General features: G+C 46.0%; 1 protein-coding gene across 3 annotated transcripts in view; it reads right to left on the reverse strand.

The window, feature by feature from the left end:
- LOC148542957 (ultra-long-chain fatty acid omega-hydroxylase-like) overlaps positions 1 to 18,571 on the reverse strand; it is a 76,150-nt gene that overhangs the window by 23,708 nt on the left and 33,871 nt on the right. For 2 of the 3 annotated variants that reach the window (XM_088462524.1, XM_088462521.1), the window contains exon 3: positions 12,561 to 12,705. The exons of the other annotated variant lie outside the window; for it this stretch is intronic. In XM_088462524.1, coding sequence (XP_088318650.1) covers positions 12,561 to 12,705 — 145 coding nt within the window. The remainder of the gene's footprint in view (positions 1 to 12,560; positions 12,706 to 18,571) is intronic. 3 annotated transcript variants of the gene reach the window in all.

Below are 18,571 nucleotides of genomic sequence, written 5' to 3' on the forward strand. Positions count from 1 at the left end.
TATTGCTCAGCCATGGCGATATAAGCGGACACCCTGTCACTTCATTACACAAATTTACTAATGGCTGGTGAGCGGGCGGTAGAATCAGGAGGGCGAGTGGGCAATACGAAGGGGCGACCCCCCCTTCTCTGTCTAAATGTCCAGGCCCCCCCTTCTCTGTATAAACGTCTGGGCCCGGGACTAGAGCCCCTGCAGTGCCCCCCTGATGGCGGCCCTGGTTGTAGAACTACACATCCCAGCATGCCCTGCCATTTTTTCTATTTGGCCATGCTAAAACTGTTGCTAGGCATGCTGGTATTTGTAGTTCAACAGCTGGAGGGCTTCTTGTTGCCCACCCCTGCTTAGTGGGTACTACACTTTAACCATCACATGGGGATACATTTTAAATAAAGTCATAGAATCACTGGTCAATGATAATCTTAGTTTCATTTATCTAGTGTTAGAACTATTCAAATTAACCTGTAATATTTTTTTTAATTCCATTGTGATAATTTTTAAGGAATAAAAAAAATTATCACATTGTAACCGAAATCCCATTGCAAAGCTCCACTGCGCATTACAAACCCTCATGTATGCTAAAGGTGGGGCCTTCACAGTGGCAAGCAGATACACATCTCTACACATTGGGAGGAACTGGGCAAAAAAAACCATCCATTAGCGGGTACTAGTAAACTTTAACCATCACATGGGGATACATTTTAAATAAAGTTATAGAATCACTGGTCAATGATAATTTTAGTTTCATTCATCTAGTGCTGGTACAACTCTATATTTAATTCCACTGTGATAATGGCTAAGGATTACAATAATTATCACATTGTAATAGAAATCCCATGCCAGAGCTCCACTGCTCCACTGAAGGCAACGTATGCCATATGCCTGATGCTACATAAGACACTGCTTATGGGGGTTAGAGAATTTCAGTGGGTGTTTTGGTCACCCTGCCCCCTTTTGATTGACAGGTTTAGGCTGGTGTTTCATTAGCCTATCGAAGGTCTTGGTAGGTGGAGGGCATTAGAACCCATATTTAAAGGAAGGAAGCAGGGTTCACTTCCTCTTTGGCTACTGAGCAGTTGCAAGATAAGTACACTCAGAACTTCTCTGTTAGCCATTTTGTTTTACTTTCTCTCTTTTATACTTGTTTCTTTCACTTTCATTCACCCAGTTTCATTCTTACCTTTTCCTCAGCCTTTCCTATTTATCTTCTCCCCATGTCCTCTCCCAGGCGTTCTGCCCCTCCCCCCTGTCTCATCTGACCTGTTTCACACCCTCTCCTCTGTCCACGCGGCCCCAAACCAATTCCCCCCTCCTTCCCGCATCCCTGTTTGCTTGGGCTCCCAGTTGCGGCTCCCCCCAGGCTTCCTCACCGCCTGTGGCCATGGCTCTGCTACCGCCGCCGCCTCCACCGGCCGCCCCCGCTTCTCCTCTCCCAGCTCTACAGCAGTCTCACACCTCGGGTCCCCTTCCTTCCCCCAGCCAGCCTAGCTCAGTCGGCAATGTCCAGGGCGCGTCTTCAGCGGCACCGCCCCCTCACAGCAACGCAGTCTCCACGAAAGATTATGGAGACTGCTTGGCTGCGGTCCCTTACCAGGCCCCCGCAGCGCACATGCCACACCTTGGCAGTGCACTTTACCCCCAGCACACCAGTGCAATCCTGCAGCCTCAACAGCCATTGGCTCTGCCCTCCTATGCTGGGTATGCCATTACACAGGCTCCTGCCCATGCCACATCATCTGCTCCCACAGGCATGCCTGCTGCGTTAGCAAAAGGTCCTCCCACACCGGTGGCCCGTTTTATATTTTCTGGCACACCTGCGGTCTTTATTGCTGCTGGTGTGTACGCACACCCTAGCCTTAATGGGTCGGGTGCTCCGCACACCTCAACTGCTCCTTTCCAGTGGGCGCATTCTCCCGTGCCATCCCCTTTTATGGCACCACCTCTGCCATTTTTTTTTCCTTATTGGCCCGCATTCGCGCAGGCCGGGCAATCTTTGGTGTAAGGGTCCACAACGGCTGGTCCAGGGGTTTACTCCTATTGGGCTCCTCCTGGGTGGGGACCTTTCCCTAAGCCCGCTTCTAGTTAACCCCCCGTCGTCGGCCCAGCCTCTGCTCAAGTTTGCGGGTCTGCAGCTGCAATGGAGCAGCCGTCTCTTACAGTTGCGAACTCTGTTGCCAATGCTGCGCACAGTGTTAGAATCGTTGATACTGCCACTTCTCTTTCTCTTGCAGCACCCTCTGGAGATTCGGAGAATCAAGTCGGGATCACACATGGTACCTCGCAGACACCGGCCGCTGACGAAGGCAAAGCTCCTCTTGCAAAATTTAAATTTTCAGCTGTCTTTAAACGTTGTTTGCTAGCTTTAAAATTGGATGCGTCCTCTTACGGGACCCATTCCTTTAGGATAGGAGCTGCCACTTGCGCTGCAGAAGAAGGCATGCCAGTCAACAGCATACAGTCGCTTGGCCGTTGGAAATCTTCCGCTTACAAGCGTTACATTTGTCCTAATATTAGCAGCTAGGCATGCGCCCTGCGGGTTTGACCCAGATTTTTACTCGTCACCATTGTGGGGGTGTGAAGGGATTTGGCCGAACAAATTTTTTACCTCGAGGGAAATAAAAAAAATAAATAAATGAAAATAAAAACAAATGAATAAAAGAAAAATGAAACAAAGAAGTAAAGAAATTTCAAAAAGCAATATAAGATCCCCGAGGGTTTTTTTAGATGGTTTTACCTTCGCCTGGGTCACCCGTTTCCTCCTATTGCGCCGCCCCTCTCTAACTTCTCCCTGCTGCCCATTTGACTGGTATTGGCCATGTTTTGTTGGGAGGAATGTTAAATTATGCCTGTATGTTATCTGTTTCTGGATTAATCCGATTACAGATGCATCTCAAGACGGCTCCCCTATTTGGTTTATCGGGCATTCCTTCATTTACTGGGCGGGGCAATCCAATTTATCCGCCAGGGCAGCAGATTTAGTTGGTGGTCGGGAGGTTCGGTGGTCAGGAGTTAAGGGGCTTAAGTGGGAGGGAGTCCTTCCACTTGTTACGGAGTAGAAATGCGGGGCGTGCCTGGGTGTTTGGTTTTCTACGCCGGATGTAATGAAAAGGCATCGGCCTTATCCTCCGAATTAAAGCCGATTTGGAGGAGGTGCGGGCTCGGTGGGGCCCCATTAGATTAGTATGGTCTGACATCACTCAGCGTCGCGAGTGGCGATGCTCTTGTAGTGCAGCGGTTTTAGACCATGTGAGAAGGTTTTAGACCTCTGTTGGCAGATTTGAAATAGCGAAAGGGGGTTCTGTGGTTAAACACCCTTACGTCAACTATGATGACCCCAGTTTATTCCACCCTGACGGGGTTCATCTTCATGAAGCGGGCATGTCACTGTTTTTGAGTAGCCTTTTTTCAGCATTTGGGGTGGAGTTGTAGTTTAGGGTGGCGTGATGCGGTTCATTATGAACCTAGCATTGGCGGAAAGCATTGTTTCTCAGCGGCCCAACAGGGCGCAAGTGGTAGTTGCGGGGCGCCTTCCTTTCCCAGGGCAAGTTGTCTCTGCCCTTAAGGGGGGGACCTGGGCTTCTTCCTAGAGGTTGGGCCCAGTAGTACTAAGCCAAACAAAGGGGGGTGTAGCCTATTGTAACTCAGGTGGTGTCAGAGGCCTTTAGGTAGCCTCATTTACTATTTTATCGTGGGCTAGAGCTTGTGAAGCAATGCTTTTTTCTTCGCCACCTAAAGATTGTCTTTCCTTGTAATAAATCTTTGTTCAAATTTTGATTCCACTTTAGTTGTCGGTGTTTTCATTAACGTTAATTAAGGAAATAAACATCTGTGTGAGGATCTAACTCCCCAGGGGATAGAGGGCTTAACAAATCGCCATGTATGTTCAAGGTGGGGCCTTGACAGTGGCAAGCAGATACACATCTCTACCCACTACAGTGTCTGTAAATTTGGGATTATTGAAAAAAAAAAAAAAAAACCCTTAATTTAGTTGCACAGCACATGTAATCACAATGTTATCTATATACATTTTTGTTAAGGCATAAATATTTATCAAAGATAATGTACAGTGCCAACTTCTAATGGGACCCATACATCTGCAATGTATTGCCCCAATCCTCTGCCGAGACTAGGGTCGGGGGGGGGGGGGGGGGGGGGAATAAAATCGAGGAAATTCAACATATTGGAAATCCTCTATTCACCTACAGTATCCCGACCAAATAATTATTGGGATCGGCAAGTTGGGAATTTTTAACACGCAGTTTCTCCCTGATCCGCTGATGGATCGCCGATCAGCGATCATAAACGCCTATCTGCGGACATCGATGATCGCCGTTCAGCTAGCGGATATGGGGAAAAACTGCATGCTAAAAATCTCGATTTACCAATCCCGATAATTTTCTGATCGGTATCGGTGAATAGAGGATTTCCAACATATTGAATTTCCCCGAATTTCCCGTCCCCCGCGTCGGCAGAATGGGGCAACACATCACAGATGTATGGGCCCCATTAGAAGTTGACACTGTATATTACCTTTCACAAATATTTACACCTTATCAAAAAAATGTATGATCGGCAGCGAATTGGGCCGTAGATGTATGGCGCGCATAATTTAAGGTTTTTTGCCCTTTAAATGAGAGAGTATGTACAGTAGTCTGCAAATTGCTATGTAGTAACTATGGCCCTCATTCAGAGCCGCACGTTACCAACAGTACGCTCGTTGCGTTCCGATGTTGACTAACCGCGCATGCGTCGGTGTTACACTGCGCATGTGCGTACTGCAGATTGCGAGTTTTTTTTCTCTCGTTCCTAAAATAGCGTACAGGAAGTGACATGTCAAATGTGATTGACAGAACAGGGCGTTTTTGGGTGTTGACGGGGGTGGAGATGAAAAAACGCAGGCGTGGCGAGGCGTTTTTGGGGCGTACATACATTAGCAGATGCGAACGTCAAATGTGTTCGGACCGTCTCATACGTCACTGGAACATCCGCTTTCCCTTCAAAATGCTCGCACAGCTTAGGGTCAGGATTACTCGACCACATTGGCGATGGCCTTCTCCTCCGTCCCGGGACTCAACGATGGTGCTGCGATTAATCGCGGCTGGTCAGTAAAGTAATTATTGTTGGATTGAAAACCGGCTTGGTATGTGTTTGGAAAGCAGTTTATTGGGATAGCACAAAAGCGTACGCAGGTGGAAATCTGAGCTGCTAATGTCATGATTACACAATCAATTAGCGTACATTTTGGGTGTTTTATTTTGGCCACAATTTGTTGGTTATGGCCTATTGTAACAATAATGTCATCATGTTTTAATTATCTCCCCTTTTTTTTGGTTTACTGTGGAATTTGCATCGCTATGTGATTTTTTAAACGTTCCTTAAAGAGGCCTTTTTTTTTTTTTAAGAGGGTCAGTTTTTGCCTTTAGGGCCAGGATTAAATGTAACCCATTTGTACAATAATGTCACAATACAATCTCAGTTTTTTGTTTTAAATTTATTGTTTAAACACAAACAAATTGGCCTAATATTTTGTTGCCTTTTTTTTGTGGCAAAGATATTTGTTAAAAAAAAAAAAAAAGCCATAACTGGTAACATAAACGTAAATACCAAATGTAAAAAAATTTCACAAGAAAGGAGAGGGAAGTTTTGACCAGAAAGGAATATGAGCCAAGCACAGAAGGAGTGTGGGAAAAGTCGCCATTGCTGTCACCGTTTTCTCGCCCGTTTGGCTGGGTGAGGGTGGGCGCCAGACCGGGTCCGGGATGCCATCGGGCTGGCCTGTCCAGAGGCAGATGTTGTGGCCTCTGGACTAGGCACAGGGCTAGGCACATTTGGAGGATTGGCTGATGTTGTGCCAGAGGTGGAGGATCCGGATGTTCCGGCAGGAAGGGAGGTCGGCTCCACCATGTGCTGGCGAACGAGCTGCTCCAGGGCATCGGCGATGCGGATGTTGGCCCTGGTATTTTCCGCCAGGGCCTGAGCAATGGTCACGTTGGCCGCAGCATTTTGCTCCAGGGCCTCAGCCACCCGTATCAGACTGGCGTCCATCCTCTGCAGAATCTCCGTATGGAAATCCGATTTAAAATTGAGTTCTGTGAGGAGGCCCACTGCCTGCGAGGGGGCACGCCCTGGACTGGCTTCTGCAGGGTCCTCAGCCGGATGTACTGGTTCCTCCCCTGCAGAGCCAGCAGAAATTCTGCGGCCAAGGCTCCCCTCTGGAGCAGACTCATCCGCCTCTGTCTCTGTTAGGAAAATTGCGAAAAGACTCACATTAGAATCTACATATTGGCACAATAGCATTTCAGAGTTGGTGACATCACAAGACTTACCTTGGCCAACATGAGGAGCCGCAAAGTCTGGCATGTCCGTATCCATGTTGGACACGCCAAACACCTCCACAGCCTGCACACACCCCTGTGCCAGCTCTTCTAAGTCTGTCAACTCCAATGACACAGGGGTGGGACCCCCACCTGTCCCCCTTGCATGCCTAGCCCTGTCGGCAAGTTTTTGCTTGAGACGATATTTGAAGTCTGCCCATCTGTGGAATGAAATTGGAACCATTATCCTTTTTTTTACAATGGTGTTTGTTTATAGGATGGGAAAGTGTTTACTTACCGCCGTTTGACATCCCGGGCTAGACGGACATAATCACCCACCCTATTGACAGCAACGGCGACCTCCTCCCACATTCTCCACTTCTGGCTTTGGCTCATATTCCTGGCTGCCTGGGGCAGGATGTCAACGCACTTCTGGATCAAAACCTCCATCTCCTTGCTTGTGAAATGTGGCTGCCTTTTTTTTTTGGCAGCTTTGGCGGGTTGACTGGGGCCAGCAGTCTCTTCCATGTCATCCTCCTCACCTATTTGGGTAAATATGCAGATTTAGCCACTTCACAACTTGCCCAATATTATGTTTTAAAATAATCATTGAGACAAAATGCATGAAGGCCTTACCACCGGATTTTTGGCCATTGTTTCCCTGGTCTGAAGCCATGTCTCTGCTTCCAGAATGAAATCAACCAGAAATTCAATGTGATTTCGTGACGTATTTATACATGCGTCCTTTGTTTGCGGCCGCATCATTGATTGTGCGTCCCTATGATTCATCCTTAATTTGTGCGGGAAAATAAACACTATTTATGGCTTGGTGTGTGTGGAGTCGAGGTTGGGTTGTTGGATTGTTGGCGGTTAAGTTGGTTGGATTTGGTTGTTTGCGGTTGGAGGATTTGGCAGAGTTGGTTTTTTGTTTGTTTTTGCTACAGTTGTTTTGGTTTTCCGTTCGCATTTTTTGGCTTTTTTCCCCATCCTTTCCTGATTTGGTAAGTTTTGTGCAGTCTAATTTGTGGCCAATTGGTGTCTACTTCTGTTTTTTGGTTAGCTATTTTTTTTTTTACACTAATTTCATCTTTTTTAGTTTGTTTTGGCTTTCGGACCCAAAGACCTTTTTTTTGGAAATCTTATATATTCGAGTTGGGTAAGTCCATTTTTTTTCTTGCATTTGCGAACTAATTAACGCATTTTTGACTGTTGGTGTGGTGACTTGCATTTGCGAAATAATTAACGCATTTTTGACTGTTGGTGTAGTGACTTGCATTTGCGAAATAATTAACGCATTTTTGACTGTTGGTGTGGTGACTCGCATTTGCGAAATAATTAACGCATTTTTGACTGTTGGTGTAGTGACTCGCATTTGCGAAATAATTAACGCATTTTTGACTGTTGGTGTAGTGACTCGCATTTGCGAAATAATTAACGCATTTTTGACTGTTGGTGTAGTGACTTGCATTTGCGAAATAATTAACGCATTTTTCGAGGCTTATTCATCATGTAAACCAGTTTTGCTTTTCCCTTTTCCATTTTTGGGGTCCATTTGAACCCTATTTGACGTACGGTGTGCAATGTCGTTTTCATCGATGGCCAAATGTGTGTTTCGCCTATTTTATGTGTTGGCTTGCAACAATTTGACAAACAAAAATTCACCCTCTAAATTTTTGATGTCTCATTTTTGGCTTTTTTACAGTTTATACGTATCATGACAATACCCCGGCATGTAAGCAGCTATGGATGGTATCAGAAAGCTAAGTTGTTTTATGTTACTTTTGGGGTGGCTCAAAAGCCTTACATTGTAAACTTTGAATTTCAGGTAGATCTGGGGCGAATTGTTCTGGCCCTGCTCCCGGAAGACGACCAACCTCAAACTCGTCCCAGGCGTAGGCATCGTAGGCATGCAAGGCCCCAGATATTTCGAACACGTGTCACCCTTTTTGGAATGCCCGATGATGAGGTTTTAAGACGCTACCGTCTACCTCCCAAAATCATCATAGACACTCTCTCATTAATAGAAAGTGATCTTGAGCGGCAAATTGACAGTCCAACAGCAATACCACCACTGACGCAATTTATGGCGGTGTTACATTTCTGTGCCTCAGGATCGTTTCAAACAACGGTGGGAATAGTGGTGGGCATCTCCCAATCCTCCTTTTCCCGGATCCTGAGGGCAGTGATGGAGGCACTTTTCAAGCACCTCCATCATTTTATTAAAATGCCTTTGGATATGGGTGCCCTTAGTGTGGCCAAGGCCAATTTTTACCAAATAGCTGGCTTCCCACACATCATAGGGGTTGTGGATGGTACTCACATACCACTTCAGCCTCCAGCACGGCTGGAGGCAATATTTAGAAACCGTAAACACTATCACTCCCTGAATGTAATGGTGGTATGTGATGCCTCCCTCCAGATCCTGTCCCTGAATGCTAAATTACCCGGAAGTGCTCATGACTCCTTCGTCATCCGGCAATCAGGGATATGGCAGAAATTAACCAACCTACAAGCTGGTGATGCGTGGCTTCTGGGTAAGTGGAGACCTTTAGTACATAACAATGTTAAGCTTGATACACAGTGTTCCTGATGTGGTATATTTTTGTTCACAGGAGACAGTGGATACCCTTGCATGTCCTGGCTGCTCACTCCTTATTTGGCTCCCACACCAGGGCCACAAAGTGCGTATAATTCCGCACTTACAGCCACCAGGCAAGTGGTGGAGCGCTGTATCGGCCTTTTAAAAGGCCGATTCAGATGCCTCCACCGCTCTGGTGGCGAGCTCATGTATGTGCCGGATATGGTGTCTAAAATTGTGGTCCTGTGTGGGATATTTCACAACATTGCCATAAGGAGTGGTGTCCCAATGCAGCCAGAGGATGCCTTACCTGAGGATGGCCCCCCCGAGGTTGGTCGAAGGTCAGTATGTGGGGGGGCCATACGCGATGATGTGGTGGCCAGATTTTTTAGGTAAGTTTGAACAAAACTACAGTGTTTATACCTAATGTGTTTGTGTTTGTTTGCGAACATCTAATTTTTTTTTTTTTTTCTCACCATCTTCTGTTTGTTCACATAATCTTTGCCACTCCAACGTTCACTACTTCCTGCTACCCTTACCAAACCTGGATCTGGTCCTTTTGGGCATATATTCTGGAACCCATATCGCAACGCCATGTTTGTGGAATCATGTTGGCATGGTCCTTCGTCAACCAGTTCTTGATTTTTTGTTTTTATTTAATTATTTCTTGGTATGTGTTGTATTTGAATTTATCAGTGTGTTCTTTTTTTGGGAGTGACCACTTTGTTTTCTCTGTTATGTTGTGAATAAATGTTTGGAGAGTGAAATGGTCTTCCTTTTTTGGGACGTTAACAGCAAGTGTAACCAGGTTAACACAAGTTACATTTGACTAAGGGGTAAACCAGTACTGACGCCAGTTGAGCTAAACTGAAATATGTTTTCAGCTTCACAACCCACACCAAAAGGAAGCCTGGCCCAACCTTGGGATTTGTAAGATTGGCCTAAGCAGCTTGCGCACCAACTAGGAACCTGTAAAATGTAGAAATATGTAATTGACACTACACCCAAAAAGGGAAATGACATTGTTACTGTTATGTGTTTCTTGTGTCTGTTTGACATACAAAGACAAAACACAATCTAACTTTTAAAAAAGGGAAATCCTTGCAGGAACAGTCTACTTATGTCATGCTAAACTATCTTGGTTTTGGATTTTAAAAATGAGCCACAACGTATATTTGTCTGAATAAATTTATTTTGAAAATATAACAAAAATAAAAAAACTACTGCCGAAGGAGGCCAGACAGCCGGTCGAGGGCAACCAGAATGCCGATGACATGTTGCCGCATCTGCCCCACACAATCCGCCACCTCTTGCCGACGCCTCTGTTCCTCTGTGGGTGAGAAAAGTGTGTGGGTTAATACAACAATAGGGAATCCACATTAAAAAAAAAAAAAACACAACCAAATCACTCCTAAACCCCAAAAAAAAAAAAAAAAGGGGGGGCTGGCAAAAATACAAGGCCTAGGTACAAATTCCCACAGGTATGATATGTGTATGTTGAAATCACCAGGAAGAGGTAAAGGCAAACCTTCAAAATCACCAAAAGTCAAGCCACAAAAACACGAAGAAAGGCACGACACATGATTACATACAAACAGTTTGTGCTTTAAAAAAAAACAAAAAAAAAACATACCGGGAGCCAAAACGGGAGCTCCGGAAATACCTCCATGATCCTCCTCGGAGGATCCGTCATTCCCCAAAGAATGGGGAGGAGTTATGATGGACTCCGGGGAGGGGGTAATTGGAAGAGGGGTGGGTGGAGGAGAGGGGGAAGTGGGACGGAGGGGAAGGAGGCCCGACATTTCCGGGAGAGGGTCTGGGAAGGATGGGGAGGAGTGGGGAATAGGGGAAAGATTTGGGGTGGAGTGTTGGCTGGGGGTTGGGGATAGTGGGCGGGAACGCCGTCTGGACGGACGGTGACGGCGGAGTCTTGGCTGTCCCCCTAAAATATGACAAAGAAATTGCGGTTAGTTTATGGACAAATCCGGGCAACAAAACTAAAAAAAAACAAAAAAACAACAAATAAGCCAAATAGCAGTAGAATGAATAAATCAGAAATAGAGGGAAAACATGCACAAGCAGATATGAGTACAAATAATAAATAGGACAGACAGGAAAACATGCACACGCAGATATGAGTACAAATAATAAATAGGACAGACAGGAAAACATGCACACGCAGATATGAGTACAAATAATAAATAGGACAGACAGGAAAACATGCACACGCAGATATGAGTACAAATAATAAATAGGACAGACAGGAAAACATGCACACGCAGATATGAGTACAAATAATAAATAGGACAGACAGGAAAACATGCACACGCAGTTTGCCCCACAAACACAAACATTAAAACCACAATACATAACACTTACTTGCCAGGATCTGCATGCGAAAGCATGCCAGCAAGCGGGGCGTTCGCCGTTGCAGGTCGGACCACCTGCGCTCCAGCTGCCCGATGTTGCGGCGTGAGCCGAAGGACCGCAGGCGGGACCGTGCCTCCGCATACGCGGAGCGCTTCTGCCGGTTGGTCATGGGTTGAGGTTGGCTGGTGATCCGGCGATCCATGACCTCCGTAAGCACCAGCAGCTCGCGCCTGGTGAATGCGGAGGCTCTCATGATGGCAATGGTGTTTTTCTTAAAAATCATTTTTGATAAAGTGTGTAAAAATTTTCTGATTGGCTAATGTATTTTGGAAATTAACAGGAGCAATTTTATTGGTTAGTGTATGAGTCATGTGTTCGACAGGGCCAGAAATCTCTGGAGAGTTATGATAGGCTTGATGCAGTGACATGCGTAAGCAAATTTAAATAAAGAAATGAACCCAGGGAAATATGCGGGGATCCACAGCAATAGTACAATTGTTTAATTGTGGTTCACATGTTTTATGAACAATAAAAGCGAATGTTTCATCCGTACGTATTCTGCGGGTAAACACAAACACGGACAAGAGTAAAGTTTCTTGCATTGTGTTGAAAAAAACAAACAAATTAAGCTAATTGATACATTGATTGGCATGATACGATTGATGGAGGTAGGCAGAATAAAGGAGCAGGTAATCGACATCTGACAAGGCCACTTCCTGTTTATACTTGTGCGTGCGTTCCTTTCAAGCCATTTCGGGGATGTACGCTCGCTATTTCGTACGCTCGTTAGTTAGAGGAGGGGTCGTCAGAGTTTAGGGAGGAATTTTAGATGCGAACGAAAATACGAGCGAGCCATTGAATTTAAATATTTTTGTACGTACGCCTAACGTACGTGCGCCCGCTTGCAAGTGGGTCTGAATGAGGGCCTATGTTGCTAAGTTCTTAATGAGAAGTGTATAACTGCAAAACTTTAACTTGAAAAATATTTAGGAAGTATTGAAAGAAAGACATGTATCAAGTATGCTAGCAGGAACATTTCTATTAAACAATACCAATAAATAACAGGGCTATTACAGCTATAGAATGAGGTGCAAAGTGTGGACAGTAGATGGGGTGTAGCTTCATTTTACACATAAAAAATACTTGGAAAAGTAACTTACCTCATATGGTATTAGATGTTTTTTCTGACATTTGTGCTGAGCGTTTTCAGTGGTTTTAAGCAATCTGTTCACTAGTAACACATAAATTAATCTAACTAATAACACAACCTTTAATAAATGTAGTTCCAGCCTATACTATACCTGAAGCTGTAACCACAGATTTGATGGTGTCTGGATGAATCAGTGATACCACAGGGATTGTAGGTCCAATCCAAGACTTTATAGTGTGGGTGAATTTGGTGACTAGCTTGTCAGTTTCCTTTAATCCCTCTTCATCATTTAAAATCTAAATGCAATGACAGGCACAATGCAAGGTTATGCAGCAGCAAGAAGCAGATTAGGTTAGGGCAGAGGTTCTTAAACATGGTCCTCAAGGCACCCCAACACATGGGCGTAACTAGGTGCAAGGAGTGCAGCACCTATGGGGCCCATAGATAAGGGGGGCGGGGGGGGGGCTATCTTCCTTGTGAAAGTTACATGTGTTATATAAATTTTTCACCAATGGAAGGTACATAGGGGCCCTTACAAACACCTAGTTACGTCCTTGCCCCAACAGTTCAGGTTTTCTAGAAATATCTAAAGTTGAGCACAGGTGGTTAAATCAAATTGACTGAGATACTAATTAAGGATCAGATTCAGACCCGGACACTAAGAAGCGTTCGCTCGTAGCTGGCCGATGTTTGCATTCTGCGCATGCATACGCAAATGCACATGTGCGAACCAGTGCGAAAGATCGGGAAGCGTCTGCTTGCTGCGCATAAACTGCCCAGCAGAGTGAGGGACAGGAGAAGCAGTTTGTGGGTGGTGACAGGGGCAGGCCACTAGAAACGTGGGAGTGGACATGCGAACGCAGGCGTGCCTGACCGAAATAACGCAGTTTCAAAGGCGTGCATAATTAAAAGGAAGCATCATTGTACACGTCACCTGGCTGTTTTTTACACTCAAGTGATCGCAGTGCTTGAGGTAGGGTACAGTCACACTCAAGTGCTGTGTTTGCTTCCGATGGTACCCGATGTACTGATGCTTGCATACACTTCCTGGAGATGACGTGCATTAGTGGGCGTCTTAAGACAGGCTGGTGGGCGTCTGTATACACAAAGTGATCGTACACCAAGACATAGTGGGCGTGCTTATGCCTTGCCATGCGTTCGCCTGCCGTGCTGTCACTTAGCTTAATTTGCATACACTGGGTGCGAAAGAACGCATCTAGCGAGCGGGTATGAATGAGCTCCTAAGTCACCTGTGGTCAAGCATGGATATCCTTAAAACGTGGACAGTTCGGGTGCCTTGAGGACAGAGTTTGGGAACCCATGGGTTAAGATTTGAGCACAGTAAAAGCTTGAAAGCTGCAATACTACCTACATAATATAGGTTACTAATGTGTCATTAAATGTATGACCATATAACGGAATATATCTTGTACCAATGTGATTTGTGATATAGATATAATAACAAAATATATTCCAGCTGTAGTGTTCCCGCTTTATAACAATGACTAGTATGTGTCCCATTCCGGTCAAAAACATGGAAGACCTCTCATCAATATAGGAGATAAGAGATAGGATACAGCGAGCCATATACAGGTGCCTTTATTGCTATAAGAACAGGCAAGACAGCATTAGCATAGTTGATGGTCTTATTGCATTTCAGAAACACCATAAAGGGGTCAGTTTGAGACCATAGTTACAGATTTCAATGCTGCCTCACATCACGTTTACATGCTGCTGGGGACCTGTACCTTGTCACCATAATTTTAAATGTGAACAGGTACAAAATGTTTACAATTAAAATGTTGGCATGCACAAAATGTCAATAATTAAAAATAAGCTACAGGTACCAAATGTTGACAATCAAAATGTTAAAAAGTACAACATTTCGACATTTTAATATCTTGTTAATTTTATTCTCTAACATCTAATGATGAATTAATGGATAAAAAAATAAAATGGAAGCACTTTCATATTCATTTAAAGTAGGGGTGAGCGGGTTCGGATTTCTGAAATCCGAACCCCCCCGATCCGAGGCAGATCCGAGTCAGGCTCGACTTTTCCCGCCTGACTCGGATCTGAAATCGAGGCAAAATGTCATCATCCCGCCTTCCGAGTCTCGCGGGTTTTGGATCCTATATAAGGTACCCGCATCGGCGCCATTTTCTCACTCGGCTGTGGACAGTGAAGAGGGAGGGTGGGAGTTAGGGCTGGCTGGGTTGTGTAGTGTAGTGTAGTGCTGCTGTTGTCCACTACTTCAAAGTCCATAGGGGCTGGCTGTGTTGTGCTGTGCTGCTGTTGTTAATAGGGGCTGTGTCCACTACTTCAAAGTCCATAGGGGCTGGCTGGACTGTGTTGTGCAGTCAGTTCTCCATAGGGGCTGTGTCCACTCCAAAGTCCTGTGCAGTGTCCCAGTCCTAAAGGGGTGCTGTAGTGTTGTCCAGGGGGTGCTCTGTCCATCAGGGGTGCTCCCCCCAAGTGCTAAAAAAATAATATATTTTCTGTGATTGTGAATTGTGTGCGCAGTAGCCGCACGTGCATCAACAAAGTAGTGCCAAGCGTGCGCCTGTGTCATAAGTAAAGGGCCGGCTGGCTTGACCGTTAAAGGGTGCTGTAACCCCCAAAGTACACTCCAGTCCAAACCAAAAAAAAAATTATTTTCTGTGTTTGTGAATTGTGTGCGCAGTAGCCGCACGTGCATCAACAAAGTAGTGCCAAGCGTGCGCCTGTGTCATAAGTAAAGGGCCGGCTGGCTTGACCGTTAAAGGGTGCTGTAACCCCCAAAGTACAGTCCAGTCCAAACCAAAAAAAAAATTATTTTCTGTGTTTGTGAATTGTGTGCGCAGTAGCCGCACGTGCATCAACAAAGTAGTGCCAAGCGTGCGCCTGTGTCATAAGTAAAGGGCCGGCTGGCTTGACCGTTAAAGGGTGCTGTAACCCCCAAAGTACACTCCAGTCCAAACCAAAAAAATATATATTTTCTGTGTTTGTGAATTGTGTGCGCAGTAGCCGCACGTGCATCAACAAAGTAGTGCCAAGCGTGCGCCTGTGTCATAAGTAAAGGGCCGGCTGGCTTGACCGTTAAAGGGTGCTGTAACCCCCAATGTACACTCCAGTCCAAACCAAAAAAAAAATTATTTTCTGTGTTTGTGAATTGTGTGCGCAGTAGCCGCACGTGCATCAACAAAGGAGCAGCGCCAAGCGTGCGCCTGTGTCCCATAAGTAAAGAGCCGGCTGGCTCATTTCTTAAAGGCTGGTGTAACCCACAAAGTGCACTACTCTCCAGCAAAAATAAAAAAATATTTTCTGTGTTTAGCTGCACGTATATATCAAATCGATATAACATTAATGGAGGACCAAACTTTTTCCGATAAAAATAAAATAGAGAAAGATCAAGAACCACTTCCTCCTAGTGCTGAAGCTGCTGCCACTAGTCATGACATAGACGATAACATGCCATCAACATCGTCTGCCAAGGCCGATGCCCAATGTCATAATAGAGGGCACATACAATCCCAAATGACAAAGTTCAGGAAAATGACCTTGAAAAAAACATTTAAATCAGCTGAAGAGAAACGTAAACTTGCCAATATGCCATTTACGACACGGAGTGGCAAGGAACGGCTAAGGTCGATCCCTAGTATGTTCATGACTAGTGGTTCAGCTTCACATGACGATGGAAGCCCTCCTCCCACTAAAAAAATCAAAAGAGTTAAGCTGGCAAAAGCACAGCGAAGAACTGTGCTTTCTAAGAAGATATCACAAATCCCCAAGGAGAGTCCAAGTGTGGTGGTGGTTGCGATGCCTGACCTTCCCAGCACTGGACGGGAAGAGGTGGCTCTTTCCACCATTTGCACGCCCCCTGCAAGTGCTGAAAGGAGCACCCACAGTCCACTTGCTGATATGCAAATTGAAGATGTCACTGTTGAAGTACAACAGGATGAGGATACTGGTGTAGCTGGCGCTGAGGAGGAAGTTGGCGAGGAGGATTCTGATGGTGATGTGGTTTGTTTAAATCAGGCTCCGGGGGAGACAGCTGTTGTCCGTGGGATGAAAAAGCCCTTCACGGTCATGCCTGGGCAGAAGACCAAACATTCCACCTCTTTGGTCTGGCAATATTTCTATCCAAATCCGGACAACAACTGTCTTGCCATATGTACCTTATGTAAAGGTGGAATAAGTAGGGGTAGGGACGTTAACCACCTAGGAACATCCTCCCTTATACGGCACCTGCAGCGTGTTCATAATAAGTTACTGTCAAGTTCAGAAACTTTGTCTAAGACCGTAAGCAGTTCAGGGACACCTAAATCCCGTTGACCTGTTGTATCCAAGCGCCTGCAAACCACACCGTCAACTCCCTCCTCGTCAATTTCCTCCTTAGTCAGGATCGGAAGTAGTCCTGCAGGCCATGTCACTGGCATGACTGACTCTCCTATCCCGGATTCCTCCGGAGGATCCTGCATTGCTACGCCTACTGCTGCCGCTGCTGCTGTTGCTGCTGCTGGGAGTCGTTCATCATCCCAGAGAGGAAGTAGGAACACCACTACTTTTACTAAACAATTGACCCTCCAACAGTCCTTAGCGAGGAGGATGAAGTACGACAGCAGTCATCCTGAAGCAAAGCGTATAACTGAGGCCTTGACTGCTATGTTGGTGTTAGACGTGCGTCCGGTATCCGCCATTAGTGCAGTGGGATTTAGACAATTGATGGAGGTAGTGTGTCCCCGGTTCCAAATCCCGTCTAGATTCCACTTCACTAGGCAGACGATACCGAGACTGTACAGAAACGTCAGAAAAAGTGTCCTCAGTGTCCTGAAAAATGCCGTTGTACCCAATGTCCACTTAACCACGGACATGTGGACAAGTGGAACAGGGCAGACTAAGGACTATATGACTGTGACAGCCCACTGGGTAGATGTATCACCTTACGCAGCAACAGCAGCAGCGTCACCAGTCGCAGCATCTCAGAAACGCCAGCTCGTTCCAAGGCAGGCTACGCTGTGTATCACCGGTTTCAGTAAGAGGCACACCGCCGACAACCTCTTAGAGAAACTGAGGGAAATCATCGCCCAGTGGCTTACCCCACTTAGACTCTCCTGGGGATTTGTGATATCTGACAACGCCACCAATATTGTGCGGGCATTACATCTGGGCAAATTCCAGCACGTCCCATGTTTTGCTCACACAATAAACTTGGTGGTGCAGAATTTTCTGAAAAGCGACAGGGGCGTGCAGGAGACACTTTGGGTGGCCCGAAAAATTTCAGGCCACTTTCGCCATTCAGCGACTGCGTGCCGAAGACTGGAGCACCAGCAAACACTCTTGAACCTGCCCCGCCATCACCTGAAGCAAGAGGTTGTGACGCGGTGGAACTCAACCCTCTTTATGCTTCAGAGGATGGAGGAGCAGCAAAAGGCCATTCAAGCCTATACATCCACCTATGACATAGGCAAAGGAGGGGGTATGCACCTGACTCAAGCACAGTGGAGAATGATTTCCGTGTTGTGCAAGGTTCTCCAGCCCTTCGAACTTGCCACACGTGAAGTCAGTTCAGACACTGCCAGCTTGAGTCAGGTCATTCCCCTCATCAGGCTTTTGCAGAAGCAGCTGGAGAAAGTGAAGGAGGAGCTAAGACGGAGCAATTCCGCTCGGCATCTGGGACTTGTGGATGAAGCCCTTCATTCGCTTTGCCAGGATTCCAGGGTGGTCAATCTGTTGAAATCAGACCACTACATTTTGGCCACCGTGCTCGATCCTAGGTTTAAAGCCTATGTGGTGTCTCTCTTTCCGGCCGACACAAGCCTGCAGAGGTGCAAAGACCTGCTGGTGAACACACTGTCAGCTGAAGCGGAACGTGACACGTCAACAGCTCCTTCTTCATTTTCTCCCGCAACTGGGGCTGCCAGGAAAAAACTTAGGTATCCTAAGCAACCCGCTGGCGGTGATGCAGGGCGGGCAGGATAAAGTTTGGACATCTGGTCCGGACTGAAGGACCTGGCAACAATTTCTGACATGTCTACTGTCACTGCATATGATACTGTCACCATTGACAGAATGGTGGAGGATTACATCGGTGACTGCATCCAAGTAGGCATGTCAGACAGTCCATACCTGTACTGGCAGGAAAAAGAGGCAATTTGGAGGCCCCTGTACAAACTGGCTCTA

This window comes from Taudactylus pleione, unplaced genomic scaffold (assembly GCF_031769625.1).
Source record: "Taudactylus pleione unplaced genomic scaffold, aTauple2 ptg000007l, whole genome shotgun sequence".
NCBI classification, from domain to species: Eukaryota; Metazoa; Chordata; class Amphibia; order Anura; family Myobatrachidae; genus Taudactylus; species Taudactylus pleione.